Here is a 20,199-nt window from a genome sequence, read left to right on the forward strand (position 1 = left end):
CACACACACACACACACACACACACACAAGTTCAGCTACTCAGTACCCCTATTCCTGGGGCTATAACACAGATCAGATCAAAACTCTTAATGCCTCCTTAGGGACTGACCCCTCCATCCTCAAGTCTGCTTTTCCACATGCTGAATGTTAGCATATAGAAGTTAAGATTTTTCGCTGTTTTGGAGCAAAAAGTATGATCCTTGCACAACCACATTATGAAATTTCTAAAAGGTCAGGCTTTTGCCATGACAGAATACTGTAAGCAGGGAGATGGTATATTCTTAGGTATAGCAGGTTCTGTCACTGAGTCCAGGAACATATGCATCTTTCATTGACTTGAAGATAATAATAGTACTTAGAATGAATAACAGCAAATGTTATTACAATATAGTACTTGTATGTAACTTCTAATATCATGTTAGAATAAGCTCATATTGTGTTATCACAATTTCCAAATTATCTTTATATTACAACCACGTACAGCTGATATTGGAGAAACTAGATTCTTAAGGGTGATACTAGATGTGTGATATCTCTTTAGTTTGACTCTGATTAGAGACAAGCAATGAGGTTCTTAATAAGACAAAGTTTATAATTAGTTCATTATGACAAGTATGATAAATTTTATGATATATTATGTAGAGATAACTGACTATACAGATTCTTAAGAATATAAAAATGCTTATTAAAGAAGTGGAGTGCATAACCAAAAAATCATTATCTATTCATTTTACTAAAATGAATACAGCTATGCAGCTGGGTAGCCAATTTGATAAGAATGCTGCATTTGGAGTCAGGAAGACTTAAGTTCACATTTTTACTTCAGATACTAGCTGTGTGACCCCAGGCATGTCATCTAACCTCTGTCTTCCTCAGTTTCTTTATTTGGAAAAAGTAGATAATAATAGTAACTATCTCCCAGCATTACTATGACAATAAAATAATGTATATAAAATGTGTTGCAAACCTTAAATAACTATATCATCATCATCATCATTATATAGCTATTCATTGGTAACAGACACTGCTCTGGTAAATCATGAATGTTTGAAGACATAAGGACGTAAGTATACTATTGGTGTCAGGGATGATCAAATATAAAATTCAAATATGCAGGGCCATTATTTCCCTAGTTAATATAAAAAGTAGCTCAGAACACCACCAGTCAAACACCATTTCACATAACACAACTCCCATACCCTTTAAATTCAGACCTTTATGCCTCCTTCCTGTTAATGCCTAAAATCCCAAATTCATTAAACTACTGGATCCTGATGCTGTTTTCCTATTCCTTTTGGAGTGTTAATTCTTTAAGGGAATATTTTTAGATAAAACTTCAGAATAATGAAAAGGTGTTTTGTTTTTTTTTTAATTTCAAAATGTCAATGAATGACCTAAAAGAATATAATTTCAATGAACCTGCCACTAACTAGTGGTGTCAGGCAAGTCACTTAACTTCTTGCTCTTGGTGTCTTCATCTGTAAAAAGAAGGTATCCAACTAAATTATCCCTGCTGCTTGCTTCAGTTCTATGGTTCCAGGGTCATGTTCTTCCAAAAACACTCCCAAGAGTTTTAGCTCTTTCAGACTACCTTGTACACAACACACTGCATCATTTGATAGCATCAAGTTAACTTAGAAAAGCAAATGAAATTTCACAAAATATTTAACCTGCAGACAGGGACTAGTCTGAGGAATGCAAGGATATTGTCCAATAAAATATGTGTATGTTTTCAGTGACTGTGATGTATGCCAGCTGGTGAGACTTTTTGTTGTTGTTTTGCTTTCACCTGATTCTTTCTCTGGCTTCACTCTAAAGACTTTAAACTCTGCATGTTCTCTTGTCTCTCAAGTCCCTAATAACCAATTTCTGAGGATCACAGGACTAATGGTTTAAATGTTTTTCTCCCCTTTGATGACTCTATCCAGACCTTCATGGACAATGAAGCAATTGCCATCAATGAACCGCAATATTACATTGCTTTAATACTGCTTCATTAACAAACTTAATTGTTGTGACACCAAATTTTACTTTTCCCCCCTGAGAAGTTCTACACATCTGGTACAGTCCACAGTCTGATTATGTTCATTTTATTCAGTTACTTAACATGATAGGCTTGTCCTAACCTGTAACTGCAATTTAATGCTGTGTGCTTTATGTCTAGATCTAATATTTGATATGGAGAAATAGATGACTTGGGTATTAACAGTTGTATGCAATTGTTCAATTAAGAAATAATATATTGCTTGTCTGCTATTGGTAAGACATTATGCTACATGCTTGGGATACCAAGATTAATTTAAATGAAAAACATCCCTTGTCTTTAAGGAGATTTATATTTTACTGGTCATAGAATGTGCTACTTGCATAAAATCTATGGCTTCAGATGGCTACACGATGACAAAAATACTAGAAACAATCAAATTGAGTGAGAGATCCCAAAGTATGTAAATTTGACCTGAGACTTAGAGAGATGATACCCATGACTGGAATATGGAGACTTGAGAGAAATCAGTCTGTGATGCGTTGCTTTGAGGGAAGTAAACATCTGGAGAGAGAGAAAGCAATATAATTGCTCCCATCTCAAAAGTTGTCACATTAGGAAAAATTGCGTCAAAATATTTCCTGAAACAAATGTGAAATACCTCCACAGAATACTTTCTTGATCTCATTCTGTATTACCATATGCAGCAACATTTTTTCACATTATGTTGTAGGTGTCAAAAAAGTAGAAGCCTCATAATGAGATCACATCTAGGCAATAGCATAAAATTTAATTTTGAGCCCCCAAGAAATATTTTGCAAAATCGTTCTACTCAGTCTACTGCCATATATATATATATATATATATATATATATATATCTTTGTGTGCCATCTTGAGGAGTTGAGAGGGAAGAAGAGAGTACTGATGTTGTATGGCTTATGTTGGTAGTAGCTATCATTTGGTATGCAGGCATGTTATCTAATTATTTAGTCAAGGAAGGAGATAGCATACAACATTTATCTGAATAGCTCTTTTGTAAAATGAGTGTTTTGAAATGAAATGTGTATGATATGTGTATATGGTATATGTATACTCAAAAAATAATTATACAAAATTAATTTCCACTATGCATTTATGCATATCATTATTTTGTATTATATATACATGTGTATATTTATTATATGTATATTTAACATATGTATATTACATCTGTATTTAATACGTGTCTATTATATGTATATTATATACATGTGGATATTTAATTGGGGCTTCCTCAGAATTAGCTGATCTTTGGCTGCCTCAGCATCCATCATTTTGATGTACTACCTAGGTTGGTACTCCCTAAGCCACACCCCCTTTCTCCAAAATTACTTTTTTTCAGTGCTCACCCAAAAATCCCATTACTTCAAAGCCTTGGTCTCAGCCAGCTGTTACAGAGGTAAGAAATTATATAAATGAATTTGTATTCTTCTTTCAACAACAAACTACTAAAATTTCAAATCTTAAAAATTCAACAATAAAATATTATTTTTACGTATAGTTTAATACGTTGTTCCTCCTGTTGGCATTTGTGTTTTTAAAGCAGCAGCAAATATTGCTTTGACCCAAAGAAGTGAATTTATGATGACAGAATGTAAGGCAGAATGGCAGAAAAAAGGTATGTTTGGGCAGTGGGGTCTTCTGGGCTCCCAACATATGACCTACAGAATCTATAACCAATATAAAGTCATACCTGATAAAAAAAAAAAGGCATAAACCCAACCTTGTAACAACCTAAAATGAGCAACTCTGATCAGAACACTCAGATATAAGATAGAGGCAGCTAGAAATAAACAATAAATAAATACTTGAATGGACTATTCAGTAAATCACATCCAGGTCAAAGTTAAATGTATTTTAGGGACACAGATTGGACCTATGGTTTCACTGATATAGGGAATTCTGGATAAGAACACTCATACTACTAATAAGGCATGTTACTTCTCTACAACATATAGTTTTAGAAAGTTGCCTAGAGCATTAAGAGATGAAATGATCAACCCAGGATGAGACTAAGTATGTTTCAGATTTTTTATTGTTGTTCAGTTGTTTCAGTTGTGTCTGACTTTTTATGATGCCTTTTGGGGTTCTCTTGGCAAAGGTACTGGAGTGGTTTGCCATTCCCTTCTCCAACTCGTTTTACAAATGAGGAAACTGAGGCAAACAGGGTTAAGTGACTTGCCCAGGGTCACACAGCTAGTAAGTGTCTGACGCCAGATTTTAATTCTGGTCTTCCCGATACCAGGCTCAGAATGCTGTCCACTGCACCACCTAGCTGCCCATGTTTCAGATGCAGGGCATAAACTCAGGTCTTTCTGTTTTCAGGTCCAATACTTTATCTGTACTTTAGGGAAGGGTAAACCTATTATATTGCACTGCCCTGTAAAGCCAACCATAATTTCAGAACCACCCCTATGGATAATATTATGAAGCAATCAGTAAGTCAATAAACATTTATTTACCACCTACTATGTTCGAGGCACTGTGCTAAGGGCTGGGGATACAAAAAGAGGCAAGGAGCAGTCCTTGCCCTCAAGGAGCTTACAATCTAATGGAGGAGATAGCAAGCAAAAAAGTAGGAAGAAGCTATATTCAGAATAAATAGGAAATCATTAACCAACAGAAAGCACTAGAATTAAAGGGGCTTGGGAAAGGCTTCCTGTAGAAGATGGGATTTTAGTTGAGACTTAAAGGGTAGCCAGGATGGTCAGTAGGCAAAGTTGAGGAAGGAGAGCATTCCAGCTACCAGGGACAGCCAGAGAATATGTCTAGAGTCAAGAGATGGAGTATTTTTTTGCGGGGGGAACAGCCAGGAGGCCAGTGCCATTGGACTAAAGAATACATGTTGGGGAGTGGGGCAGAAGAAGACTGGAAGGGGAGAAAGGGGCTAGGTTATGAAGGGGTCTTTGAATGCCAAACAGAGCATTTTGTATTTGATCCTGGAGGCAATAGGAAGCCACTGGAGTTTACTGAGTAGGGGAGTGACATGGTCAAGCCTGCTTTTTCAGGAAAATCACTTCGGTGGGTGAATGGAGGATGGATTGGAGTAGGGAGAGACTTGAGGCACATAGACTCACCAGCAGGTTAGTGCAATAGTCCAAGCATGAGATTTATCACCTGGGCCTGTACCAGGGTGGTGATGGTACCAGACAGAGGACAGAAGGTGTGTATGAGAGATGATGTAGAGGTGAAACTGATAGGCCTTCACAATAGATTGAATATGGGGGTGAGAGACAATGAGGAATAAAGTATAATTTCCAGGTTGTGAGTCTGAGGGACTGGGAGGAAGGTGTTGCTCTCTGTGATAATAGGGAAGGTGAGGAGGGGAGTGTTTAGAGGGAAAAATAAATTCAAATTTTGATACGTTGAATTTCAGATGTCTACTAGATATCCAGTTCATATCTGAAAGGCAACTGGAAATGTGAGAATGGAGGTCAGCAGAGAGGTTAGGGCAGGACAGGTAGATGTGCGAATTATCAGCATAGAGATGGTAATTAAACCCATGGGAGCTGAAGATATCAACAAAAGCTGAAGTAATATAAAAAGAGAACAGAAGAGGATCTAGGACAGAACCCTTAGGGTCACTTAGGGTTAGAGGGCATGGTCTGTCTCCAGCAAAGGAAACAGAGAAGGAGCAGTCACATAGGTAGGAGAATCAGGAGAGAGTAGTATCCTGCAAAACCTAAAGAGAAGAGAGTATCAAGGAAGAGAGTGTGATCAACAGTGTCAAAGGCTGAAGAGAAATCAGGGAGAATGAGGACTGAGAAAAGGCCATTGGATTTGACTGCTGAAGAGATCAATGGTAACTTTGGAGAGAGAGCGGTTTCTGTGGGATGATAAGGTCAGAAGCCGGATTGTAAGCAGTCACAGAGAGCACAGACTCTCAGAGATGAGAGAGATCTCAGATGCCATCTTGTCCAAACTTTACCTGAGCTCAATTTGTTCAATTTGCTCTGTTATTCGCTCAGGTAACGTTTGGACAAGATGGCATCTGAGATCTCTCTCATCTCTGAGAGTCTGTGCTCTCTGTGACTGCTTACAATCCGGCTTCTGACCTTATCATCCCACAGAAACCGCTCTCTCTCCAAAGTTACCATTGATCTCTTCAGCAGTCAAATCCAATGGCCTTTTCTCAGTCCTCATTCTCCTTGATTAGCTTCCACTGACAGACTTCCAGTGATGAGAAACACAGAGTCTTAGGCAGCCCATTCCACTCTTGGGGAGCTCTAATAGGAAGTTTTTCCACTTGTGTTGGTACAACTTTTATCCATTTTTCCTAGTTCTGCCTTTTGGAGCCAAGGAGAACAAGGCAAACCATTTGCCCAGTGCCATATGACAGACAGTCTTTGAAAGACTGAAAGACAGCTATTATATTCCTGCCAAGCTAAATATCTCCAGTTTAATCCTCTTGTAGCATCCTCTTCCATTGCTTCACCATCCTACTAACCCTTCTCTGGACACACTACAGCTTGCTAATGTCCTTCCCAAAACGTGGAGCCCAGAACTGAGCACGATGCCTCAGATGTGTTCTGATCAAGGCAGAATACAAGAGGAACAACACTTCTTTTGTTATGGACTCTCATTATAGCTCTCAGTGTATCCTATGATGGCGTGAGGATTTTTTTAAAGTTCTCTATCACCCTATTGATTTTTGTTAATCCTATAGTCCACTGAAATTCCCACCTCTTTCATGTTAACTCCTGTCTACCCTAGTAGTCTCCAAAACTGAAGTTATGGCATGAACCTAAGGGGAGCATAACATGAACTTCCCAAAAGTATGTGATCAAAAAACATGAAGGCGTAGAGATGAGTCACATCCCACCCTTCCCACAATAGCCAGCCATGGAACTTGTCTCCCAAACAACCACACCACTCCTTCACTGATTGTGGTCCCACACTCCCCTAATCTTCTCTTTGCCTCAAATGCACAGGCACCCAGCTTCCTCTCTGCCACACTAGCCCCTCAAAATGCTGGTAACCTAACCATTACACAAGTACCTATAGAAGTATCTGTGCAAGTGCCATTAAGGCAATTCTTCCTAAGCCTGCAGGATACTCATTTTCTGCACTTCCCCTTCCTGCCAGATCATCTCAAGCTCTGGCTACAGCCCCTGTAGGTCATTCTCTGCTCCAGAGCAATGACCTATCAACAAGGGTACTGCTGCTTCCTTCTTGTTTTCAGTGGGATAGTGAGTCATAGTTTGAGTCAGAAGTATATGTATATAATTTAAAAACGAATATATATTTATTTAAAGAGTGAATGATAAAAAAAATGACTCAAAGGGGTACAAGATAAAAAATGTTTAGAGAATACTGATCTAGCCATCCTTCTTCATTCATTAATATTATGTAACTATTACTGATTTCAATCTCAATTTAATTTAATTCAACAAACATTTATTAATTGACTATGTGCCAAGCATTGTGCTAGGTACTGAGTATACAAGGATGAAGATGAAATAGTACCTTCACTCAGGGAGTTTTTATCCAACTAGGTGTAACAACACACACCCAAATAAATACAAAATATAGGGACAGAGGTTTGAACTATGATTTTCTCAGTTTAGGAAACAGATGAGAAAATTCCCACTATCAATGCAGGTCAGTATCTTTTCTGCAGCTCATATATAGTCTTAGAGAGTTGCTTAGAACACCTGCTCAACATCATATATTCAGTGTGTGTAAGAAGAGGAACTTCAATCCATGTCTTCCTATTTCTGAGGCCAACTCTCTCTCTACTACCTTAAGTAAACACAAAGTAATTTACTGGGTGATGAGGAGAGAACATTAACTGGGGGAGGGGAACAACAAAGCCTTCCTGTGAGAGGCAGTATTGGAGCTGATCCATAAAGGGAGCTGAGCTAGGTATTCCAAGACGCAGAAATGTGTAAGGGCAACAAGGCATGGCCTGGGCAACAGCATGGCGACAAAGATGGGACGCCATATGCAGGAAGCACCAAGCAGACCACTTTGGTGGGAACATATAGTATGTGAGGGGTAGTAATATGAAAGTATTCTGTGATGGGTAACTAAGGAATGAAAAAAGAAAAGAGAGAGAACCTCAGAAGTGGAAGGAAAGGCTTCACTGAGCTCTGGACCTCCCAGTAGCTGGGCCCCTGCTGCTCCACAGATGTGAAAATGCAACCTACAAAGTTATCCAAGAGAGGATGGAAGCTTTGGTGAAGGAAGGAGTGAGGCCTGTCTCTATAACACAGGCAAGCTCCAAGGAAGGGTATGCCCATGGGGGAAGCCACATATGGCCTGCTAAAGAGATTAGGCTCTAATGGCATTCCTCAATTAAACTGTAAGCCCCATGAGGACAAAGACTGTCTTTGTGTTTTTTGTAACCCCAATGCTCAGCACAGTGTCTAGAACATAGTAGGTTCTTAATAAATGATTGTTTGATATTAGATGAAGAAGCTAGGTGTTACAGAAATTCAGCAAATGCTTAGAAAACCCTTTCACCCTGTATCTCCTTGTCAAAATTATATCCATCCTCTAAGGACCAGCTTAAATGACACCTTCTTTATGAGGCCTCAAACTGGATGAGATTGCTCCTGCCTATGAGCCTCTGTGACACCTATTTATACCTCCTATGGTTTGGTTTGGTCATTTTTCAGTCATTTCCAATTCTTTGTGACCCCATTTGGGGTTTTCTTGGCAAAGATCCTGGGATGGTTTGCCATTTTCTTCTCCAGTTCATTTTACAGATGAGGAACTGAGACAAACAGGGCTGAGTGACTTGCCTAGGGTCACACAGCTAGTAAGCCTGAGGCTGGATTTGAACTCATGAAGATGAGTCTTTCTGACTCCAGGCCCAACACTCTATCCACTGTACCACCTAACTGCCCTAGCTCTTATAGTACTTGAATATATTTTGCCTTTTGTTATAATTATTTACATACTTGTTTTATCCCTTGACAAGACTGAAAGCTCCATGAGGGCAGACACTGTGTGCATCTTATTCATCTCTGTATCCCTGCAGTGCATTGTATAGAGGAGATCCTTGATATATACATGTCGAATTGTGGAACCATCCAGGGTACATGCTTCTGGTCAATGACAAGAAAAAAAGGAATGTTCAGGGAAGAAAATAAGACTCCCATGTATCCAGAGTGATAAAAAATTTTAGTGGGAGGGGAGAAGTGGAGAAGGCAGAACTAATGAAGGAAGCTTTTGGGTAAGGAATTATACAAGAAATTCTAGGGTTAGCAAGAACAACCCTGGAGACAACCGTAACACTCAGAACTAGGAAACAGAACAGGTTTGGGAAAAGACTGAAAATCCCATTAGACCTAACAGTGTTTACAACTTGTCTACTTTAGGTTAAGTGGTTGCCCCACTCATTCTAAGATCTATCCCCAAGAAAAGTAGAGGCAAAAATAAGACTGAAGAAAAGTGTTTAGGAAGCTATGTTCCAGTCAAGCCAGTTTGTGATTATACATTAGAAAAGGAATCCATAAAAGCAAACTAAACAACAGAGAAACATTTGTTTCTATGCTTTTGAATTGTCTTGTTTCATTTTTGTTTCCTTGTAACTTTCCCCTTTGAAAAATTTCAAACTTGTCTTATCTGATCCAAGGAGAAAAGGGGATTTGTCTATACCTAGGCCAACATAGCTAGAAGGCCAGGCATGGAGGTCACAGAAGCTGTTTCAGCTCAGAAAGAACTAAAGGAGTCAAGCAAAGGTGGAGAGCTAAAGACTCAGGAGGAGAAGAGCCACGGACAGTTGAGTGTTTTGATCATTCTCCCACCTGGGGCTTCTCCTCACATGTATAAGTATAAGTGTTAGCCAATAACTTCTCCAGTGTTGATTTCTCATAGTACTGATGGTAGGGAATTGAAACACTGAGGAAGATGTTCTCTAACAGAATCTGGAGACAAGATAATATCGATGATTCTGGCTTCCTTCCCTTTTTTCCATGGAAAAATACAGACTGATAACCTCTACCAGCAGGCTTACCTCTGTGCATTCATGTAGAGGCTGGGCTGAGTATACTGAAATCAGCTCAAGCTGCAAAGACCCAGGACTCTGTAACATTCACATAGAGACAGAAGCAGGATGGCAGCATGGACTGCTATATGTCAAGGAGAGTGAGAAATTATAAGGGACTTAATGTTAAACTGTTAACATTCTAAAATGGGAAGATTATAAATAGAATCCCTACGAACTTTATCATCATTAGGGCAGTAAAAAGGAGTCTATTTAGACAGAGGACATGATGTGAGTCTATTATGTTGGGATGATCTCAAAAGAAAAATAGAAGGATGTGAAAGAGGGATGCACTGGGAGAAGGGGGAAGGGAGTGAAGGAATGAGGAAAATTATCTTACATAAAAGAGGTAAAATAGCAAGAGTTTAAAATGGAGGGCAAAAGGAGAGGGGAGAAAGTAAACACTTGAATTTCCCTCTTACCTGAACTGGTTCAAAGATAGAAGAATAGACAGACAGACAGATAAATAGATAGATAAAGATACAGATATCTATCTACCTATACACTATATATCACACATATACATGTATGTCTAGCTAAATATACACACACACAGAGTTGGATATAGAAATTCATCTTACCCATCAGAAAAGTAGAAGGGAAAAAGGCTAAGAGAAAGGGGGTGTGGGGTAATAAGAGGGAAGGTAAATTGAGGGAAGTAGTGGTCAGAAGTAAAACGGAATTTTGAGGAAGGGATAAAGTTTAAAAAAAGAAGGATAAATAGAAGAGGAGAAGATGGTTGGAAATACAGTTACCAGTAATAATAGTGAGTGTAAATAGGATTAGCTCAATCACAAAATGAAGGAGAATAGTAGAATAGACTAGAAACCAAAATTCAACAATATGTTGTTTATAAGAGACATGATTGAAATATAAAGATACACAGAATTAAAATAAAGAATGGGAACAGATTTTATTATGCTTCAGCTGAAGTAAAAAAGGCAGGGGGAGAAATCATGATCTCAAATGAAGCAATAGTAAAAATAGACCTAATCAAAAGAGACAGTCAGAGAAACTACATTTTGCTAAAAAGTACTATAGACAATGAATGATATCAAGGTTGAAAATTTTTGATGGAAAAATTAAATGAGTTTCAGGAGGAAATAGACAGTAAAACTATACTAGTAGGGAGCCTCAGTTTACTCTTCTTAGAACTAGAGAAATCTAACCATAAAATAAATAAGAAAAAAGTTAAATAAATGAATAGAATTTTAAAAAACAGATGTGATAGGCTGCTGGAGAAAACTGAATGGGAATAGAAAGGAATATAATTCTTTCTGAGCTGCACATGGCACCTTCACAAAAATTAACCATGTATCCACGCATAAAAACCTAATAAATACAGAAAGAAAGAAATATTAAATTTGCCCTTTCTGGACCATATGCAATAAAAAATATCATACAATGCAGACCCCTTGAAATTTCAATTAAAAATTAATTGGAAACTAAATAATCTAATCCTAAAGAATGAAAGGATCAAAGAATAAATCATAGAAACATGCAATAATTTCATTACAGATAATGACAACAATGAGACAACATATCAAAATTTGTGGAATGAGCCAAAGCAGTACTTAGGGGGAAATTTATGTCTCTAAATGTTTATATCAACAAAAGAGCAAAAGAGCAGATCAATGAATTGGGCATGCAACTAAAAAAATTGAAATAAAAATAAATTAAAATCCCAACTAAATAAAGTAAAAATCCTGAAAATTAAAAAAGATTAATTGAAATTATCAAGTAAAAATAATAAATAAAATGGAGCTGATTTTATTAAAAATACCTAAAAATTGATAATCCATTGGTGAATTTGCTTTTTAAAAAAGAAAGAAAAGCAAATTACCAGTATCAAAAATGAAGAATGAATACACAATCGATGAAAATGAAATTAAAATAATTACTAGGAACTATTTTGCCCAACTATATGACAACAAAACTGGTAGTCCAAATAAAATAGATGAATATTTACAAAAATATATATTTCCCAGATTAAAAGAATAGGAAATAGGACACTTAAATAATCTATCTCAGAAAAAGAAATTGAGCAAACCATAAATGAGCTCCCTAGAGAAACATAAAACAAAACTAGATAGATTCATAAGCAAATTCTACCAAACATTTAAAGAATAATTAATTTCAATATTATAAAAGCTGTTTGAAAAAACAGATAAACAAGGAGTACTACCAAATTCCTTCTATGACATAAATATAGTTTTTGATACCTAAAGAGCAAAAACAAAGAAAGAAAACTATACACCAATTTTCCCTAATGAATATTGATGCAAAAATTCTAAATAAAATACTGGCAAGGACACTACAGCAATATATCCCAAAGATCAAACATTATGACAGAGCTGGATATATACCAGAAATGCAAAGCTGATTCAATATTAGGAAAACTTTAAGCATAATTGACCATATCAATAAAAAATAACAAAAATTATGATTACATCAATAAATGCAGAAAAACTTTTGACATAATTTAACACCCATTCCTATTAAAAGCACCAAAAAACACTGGAATAAATGGAACTTTTCTTAAAATGATAAGTCATATCTGCCTAAAACCAAGAACAAACATTGTCTGTAATGCAGATAAACTAGAAGTCTTTCCAATAAGATCAGGGGTGAAGTAAAGCTTTTCATTTTCATGTTATTATTCAATACTTCGCTAGAAAATGTTAGCTATATCAATAGGAAAAGAAAAAGAAATTAAAGAAATAAGCATTGGCAATGAGGAAACAAAACTACCACTCTTTGCAGATGATATAATGCTATACTTAGAAAATGCTAGAGAATCAACTAAAAAACTGATCAAAACAATAACTGTAGCAAAGTTATGGAATATAAAATAAACTTATACAAATGATCAGCATCTCTGTATGTTACCAACAAAACCCAGCAGAAAAGAAATATTCCATTTAAAATAACCGCAGACAATATTAAATACTTGGGAGTCTACTTGCCAAGACACACACAGAAACTATATGTACACAATTACAAAACACCCTTCACACAAAGACATCTAGACACACTCCTGCTTTTCTTCTTTACATCTCTGTTTTAATATATCATGTTCCACACTTTCCTCCTTCTGTTTTTTATATACTTTTTCCCCCTCATTTTCACCTTCCATGTTCTTTTTTATCACCCATTCTCCCTCACTTTCCTCTCTCTTGCCTCTTCAGGGAAAGCCTTGTTCTTAATGTAGATTGAGAAGAGGCCAAACCCAGCACATACTTCAGTTTCTTCTGGAAAGTAGCAAAGGTTTCCAGGAACAATGAGACTTGAACCTCTACTTTCCTACTCAGCAATTCAGGGAAAACATCAATTTCCACTTAGACAGAAAGTGGCCAGAAATTAGGCTAACCTGGGATTTTTCCAAGAGACCGAAGAAGCCTGACTACACTAAGAGTGAGGAGTTAATGTTTGGCACTACCCTTATCTTTCAAGCTTTGAGTCATGGTAACATAAACGACTGCAACTGTAATAGCAGTTGGCACAGCTATTTAAATTGCTTCCTGGGCCTGCCCAATCCATCCACTGTAGTTGGTTGTTAGTTTAGTGAACCAGTGTCCTAATCAGCAGTTTTGCACATAAGCAAATATATGATCTATCATTCACATTTGTTTATATTTGTGGCTTATCAATAGCAAATATTATTTTCACCTGAGATAATCTGCTTAGTTACTTGTTCTTTGCTAGGGAAACTATACATACAGCTCCCTTTTCTGACAGCACCAACTCTGCTTAATTACTTGTTCTAGTGCCATTGCCCACTTTTACTTTGCCTTGAACAGGGGTACCCTTTCAAACTCAAAAATTAAACAATCTGAGTTCTAGAGGAAGTTTTGCAGGAACCAGATCTACTAAGCCTGAGGACAGCTAAGAGAAAGGGGTCTATTTCTAGCATTTGTTGGTGGCAGGGAAGATTTGGTAAGTATAAGGACTGGGAACTTATAAAATGTCACAGCTCTTCTTTGGATAGATTTTGGTACTATGGCTTTACCATTTTCTTTGAAGTAAAATCCTCAATCATCAAAAATCAAAAGAGTAGATACAAAAGAACAGCCCAAGCACCTAAACAAGTGTTTTTGTTTTGTTTTATTTTTAGTTACTAAATGCAGTTTTAGACTATCCACACTACTGTTCCCCCTTCATGACTGAAGATAATCAAGAGCTGACTGTACTGGTATGCATTACATGGGATACATTTGTGTATCTGCCCATTATATAAGTAGCATACATACTCACACACATACACATTAAAGACAAAAGAAGATATCAGAATGAAACAAGACTGAAAATGTAATCCTGTAGGATCAGATAGTCTTTTTTTATTCCTAAATGTGTCATTTTATGAGGATTTTCAGAAAAGTTTATGTAAAATAGAAAGCAGGTACCTAAATTCAGATCATGGTGAAATATGTGTAATCTGTGAAGCACCTAGATATTTCAGGGAATGATATCTTATAGCTATATAAAACTAAATACTATCCCCATATCAACCCAACATAAAAACTATTTCCTTCATAGTGATAAGATATAAACTAGATATGCAAAAATGTAGACTATGTTGACCATAATACTAAGAATGAAGATAATACACTAGTGATAAGTCATGTGATTAAGAGTATTTGGTTTTATTGGAAGGAGGAAGAAAAATAAAGGAGGAGGAAGAATGAAGGAGAGAAGAAAATAATGAATATAATGGAGAATGTTCCAAGAGTTGCAATGTTGAAATTAAAAAGAAATTTTAGCTATCCAGTATACTTCATGAATGTCCTTTATAATGACAATAATTCTGAGAGAAAATAACATACTTAACAGATTGGAGCCATTACAATCCTTAACAGCTCTATGAAAAATTATGTAGTTTTATTGTCTATTAAATGAACAGTTCACTTTATAGAATGCACATTATTTTGCTTGCACAGGTGACTATTTTTCTATAATTAATTATTGATACTTGGAATAAAAAACCTACACTACTGGGATATAATATAAATCTACTAGAGAGCAAAGGAATAGGAACTTTGACAATGTCAGAAAGAAGACAGTACTAGTTACAGGGAGGAATAAATGCATGCTGGGAAAGGCACAGAAGTAAAGGGAGACCATTGGGAGGGATTCAAATTTGGAATGGTTTCAAGATCCATTCTCATCAGGGAATACACCAAGCTTAAGATGCTTCTTATACTTCTCAGGTTATTTCTCCAATAAAATAATGCAAACAACATTCTTACATAGTTAATACAAAATGAAATATTATAAAAAAGTAATTTGAATGGATGTCTTGCATGGACTATGGATCGGATTCTCTCCATATAATCCTGTAAGAAAACTAATATAGAATTACATAAAGAGAGAGAGATGTTGGCCTATATTATTAAGTCATATTACTGCAACAATAAAAAGTCTTTAATGAAGGTGTTTCAAAGACTAACCTGTAAAAATTGCTTTTAGTACATATTGTATACTGGATAACGTACCACTGTGCAAAAAAAGACAGGTTTTTAGCTTAATTTAATATACTGTATTTTGGTATTCCATTGATGAAAAGTCTCACTGAAACTTAAAATTCACAAATCTGTTTCATGCAAGTGAAATACCATAAAAGAATGCAGAGTTAGTGAGATTAGTAGATAAATGCATTTACTCTTTTCTAGAAGTGATGACCAGGGACTCAAGCCTGGTTTAAAAGATAAGTGAAAATTAGTGTGTTCTGAATATTAGCTTATATCAAAATACTAAAAGAATTGAGCAACTACCATTAGTAATGGTAGAAAATCTCCTAAGATGAGAGGTAAAAATGATCTTTATTTGGCAGAATTAGGTGAGAAAACTTGCTAAAGTGCCTGCCCAAATACCATGCAGTTTGGAAACAGCCAGGAAACAAAACCATGGGAATAAGGGAATAAATACAACATATATTGAGGGTTATTATGCAACTCTAAAGATCTGATATGACCCTAGCAATATAGCAAAAAATAGTTATGGAAAAGAAGCTATTTCTTATGCTCAGTAGCTAATTTTCAAACATAAGTACCTGTATTTGAAACTTTGAACATTTCACACTTTTTTCTGTATCTGTAAAGAAAAAATGCATCCAGGCTGATATTATATATCAATATAGCTGAAAATAATTAAGATAACAGTAGCCAGAAAACAAAGGCTCATTAATTATGGATCAACCACTATTTTGTCTATGGAATGTATTTTTTTTTCACATTAGAAGCACATAGATTTATGCTGTGGTACCTCTATTGGAAAAGGACAATGAAATATTTATAAGAAGATGTGAATTTGCTAAATCTAATTCCGTAACAAAATTTCTTAATTAAATAAAAAAAGAATTAAAGTATCTAGATAGACCAAGAAATGTTATTAGATAAGAGAAATTATAATTTCATAATGGAATATGTTTATCTGGTCAATTGAGAGAATATTAAATCTGTTGTTCACATATTCTTTTATTGTAAAGACATTAAAAGTTTTCAGTCTAAAACATAAATAATATCCAATAATGATATGTACCCTAGTGATACCTGATGCTCTTTGTGTATTGGTTATAGTCATTGTTGAAACTTCCAAATTAAAATAATATATTTGCAGGAATGTCAGGGCAATATAAGCAGGTTTCATCTGTACATAATATAATACTATCTTAATGTATGTTCTATAGGCACATAACATAAAATATAGATTATATAGCTAAACTAAAGTTGTGGATATTGTTTGGCCATAACCTATATTATGATGGATATAAAGTCCTAAATACTTAATGCATCCTTTATAAATATATACAAGATATTTTCAGATGCTTTTTTCTTTTACTTACTGCTTTGTACGTTCTCTTCTGTCCAGCATGTTTTCTGATTTGTTCTCCATTAGGCCCTGTTTCCACATGCATGGAATAGATAATGTCAAAGAAATCTTCAACCACAGCTACTCGCCTTAAAGACAGCTTCTCATCTACCCCTACTCCATCCTGGAAAACAGATAAGGAATGCAAGATTAATAAATAACTTTTGGTAAGCATGTAACACATCTTCTTTAGTGAAATCTGATTAAACATTTTTTTTAACTCATGAGGCTAACCATCCTACTGTAGTAAATGAAGATTCCTACCTCTACTTCTAAATTATACTTAGAATCCAAAAGACATGAAAAAATTACCTACTCACTCAACACAGCTGCCAATTTCATCAAATAGGACCTCATCATTTTATTTTTATTTTATTTCTTTGCATGATGTGTATACAGCCAAATATAAAACTTTTTAAAAATTGCTAGAGGAAATTTTTTAGGTATAAGTTAATTAGTACAACTAAATATTAGGTATATTTCATAAGCCCTCAATTCCAGAAGTTTATACATTTGTTTATTAATTCAACAAATAGTCCAATGAAATCTAATGAATGTTATCCTAGGGGCTCCAGGGAATATAATAATAAATAAGACATAGCTCTTGCTCTCATAGAGCTTACAATCTAGTAGAAGACAAGATATATAGAACAAGTGATGTTTGTCATCATAAATCATGTTCAGGGAACAGTGGGAAATCAAGTTAGACTGTAGAAAAGGATATATGTGTGAAAAAGATCTGGAAAGTTAGGTTGGGACCAGCTGGTAGGGACCTTGGGTGCTAAGCTAAGGAGTTTGGATTTTATTCAGCAGGCAATGTTGAGTTATTGTAAGGTTTTGAGCAAGGAAATGGCATGATAAAACTATGCCATAGAAAGATTAAGTTAGAGGCACTGTGCAGGATAAATTGGAGTAGAGAGAGAGAGGCACTAGAGATAGATCAGTTAGGCATCTACTGTAATAGTAAAATAGAGAGGTAATAAAGGCCTAAACTATGGTGATGATACAGAGAATGAACAGAATGAAGATACACTGTGGTTGAAAGAGTCTCTATTGTTACCTCTCATGATATATATCCTTAAATAAAAAGGACTTGATTAACCAGACAAAATATTAACTAAGAACATGAATATAGTCATGATTCTATGATAAATTATTTTCTGCACTGTAAACTTAACATGGTGGTGCTAGTATTACTAATAACCATCAAATGGACATACTGTGTCTACTGCAAATTCTCTTTTCAAACTATGGTTTGTTTATTAAACTGGTCTAATCGGAACATATAAAAGGCATTGAGGCAAACAAAATTCGGTCTGCAAAGACTAAACTTATCAGTGTTGTATGGTCAACTCTGTTCAAATACAATTCAAATCTATACCCACAAGGAACTTGCATGTTGAGAAATTAGGACACATGTATATAAAAATACATCTAATGCTATCAAGCAGTCCTTGTTATCTATGAAATGAGCAATACAAAACAACCTTAAGAATATTAACATTATTATGATAAAATAAAATTGTGATTAATTCTAAAGTTCTGTCATGTACCTCCTTGTGAACAATAATGACATTTATGTAGCATTTTAAAGTATCTAAAGTGTTTTAATACATTTTGAGTGTTGCAATTAATCGACAGTTTGTGCATGTTCTATTATCCCCATTTTATAGAGGAAGAAACTGAGGCTTTGAGAGGTTATATGATTTGTCCATGGTTACACAGTTCATAAATGTAAGTGGCAGAGTTTGAACCCAGGTCTTCCTGAGTCTAAATCCAGCACTCTTTGCATTATATCATTCTGCCTCTCAGATAATATAGGATCTCTTTGAAAGGTAACTATAAGTATGGTTTAAGTACCATAAGAAAGTCGAATAATAAAGGATTGACTCATAAGAAGCATAAGATATTTAAACCATAAGATCTAAAGTGATCCAGATTTCCTTACTTCCTCCTCTGTTCAGAGCTCTTACTGAAAATTGGATCAGGTTGCGAAGTCAGAGCGAGAAATTATGCCTAAGGCAAATTAGGTTAATGTGGAGCCAGAAGGGCAGAGGAAATTCTGACTCTGGATACAGCTATGCTGGGAGAAGAGATGACCCATTCCTAAGAAGGTTCAACTTACACATCTTGCTGGGGTTGGGGAGAAGGAGATGCCCAAAAGCCTTCATGGCATCAGAGTCCTAAGGGTAGTAATGCTATGTAATCATTCACAGCAGCAGAGAGACTCACAAACAGTGCTGCTTCAGGAAGGAAGCACATACCACCCATCCACCCCCAACTGTTGGAAGCCTATGGCAAAGTCCCATTCCCCCCAAACTAGTTATGGTTCTGTCAGGGTGACAGGTTGGGATAATGCACATCACAGTATGAAATGTCAGTTGTGAAGAAAAAATGGACACAGAGAATGACAAATTATTCCATCCAAAGTAGTAAGCCATTAGTGAGAGCAGTGAAGGAAAGTTTCTTGGCATTTGTCATGCAGAAATAAAAAACAATTTTCTCAAAAATATTGAATATGACATTTATCAAAAACCTTTGATGCTTTATATTTTTCTTTGAAAGTCAATGAGGGAATTCAACAGAAGGACAATACATGAGAGCACTGTCTATTTAAATCTACTTGTTCAGGATCAATAAATGAAATTAGTTAGCACCTGACATAACTTCAGTTCAGTTATTAGAAAAAAGATGTGTGTGCTAATCATGAAAATCATCACGACAATTACTATAATTGATATGCTGGTGAGCAATTTCAGTAAAGGGTCTAGAAATCAAATAGACACTAAAGGTCGCCAATTAGGAAGGAAAGGAGGGAGGGAAAAGGCAGGAAAAGAAAAGAGAAAGAGAGGAAGAAAGGTGAGAAAGCACACAAAGCAGAAAATCCTAAAGACTTACATTTAAAAAGTAGCCTGATTTCAGGACTTTCAAGGTTCCACCCCATGCCACCCCACCACCCCCTGCCAGAGTAGCTAAATGGCAGATTATGCTTGCAGCTAGACCCCCCACAACCATCAGTCATCCTTCTCCATCCTTTAGCAGATTAATTATGTGAAGTCAGGAGGATCAACAAGTAGATTTGTTCAATTAGAACAGGAAAATAATGTGAAATAACTATCAACCACACTAGGAACAGTGGTTGCTTCTGGATGCAGAGAAAGATGAGCTCATTTTGGGGTGAGGTGGTCAGGAGAGGCTTCATGGAGAAAGTGACATTTCATTTGGGATAGAATTACAGATAGGATTTAACATAGAGAAATTCAATGAAAGTCATTGCATTCAGGAACAAAGACAAAAACAGGAAAAGATTTATAA

At 35.9% G+C, this 20,199-nt stretch overlaps 1 protein-coding gene across 4 annotated transcripts in view; it reads right to left on the reverse strand.

Moving 5' to 3' along the window:
• The window catches only part of LOC114054148 (nucleolar protein 4), a 427,691-nt gene that overhangs the window by 322,018 nt on the left and 85,474 nt on the right, over window positions 1-20,199 (reverse strand). For all 4 annotated transcript variants that reach the window (XM_027877295.1, XM_027877294.1, XM_027877291.1 and 1 more), the window contains exon 2: window positions 16,859-17,008. In XM_027877295.1, the coding sequence (XP_027733096.1) occupies window positions 16,859-17,008 (150 nt within the window). The remainder of the gene's footprint in view (window positions 1-16,858; window positions 17,009-20,199) is intronic.

The sequence above is a fragment of the Vombatus ursinus genome, unplaced genomic scaffold (genome assembly GCF_900497805.2).
Source record: "Vombatus ursinus unplaced genomic scaffold, bare-nosed wombat genome assembly UNPS02014812.1, whole genome shotgun sequence".
NCBI classification, from domain to species: domain Eukaryota; kingdom Metazoa; phylum Chordata; class Mammalia; order Diprotodontia; family Vombatidae; genus Vombatus; species Vombatus ursinus.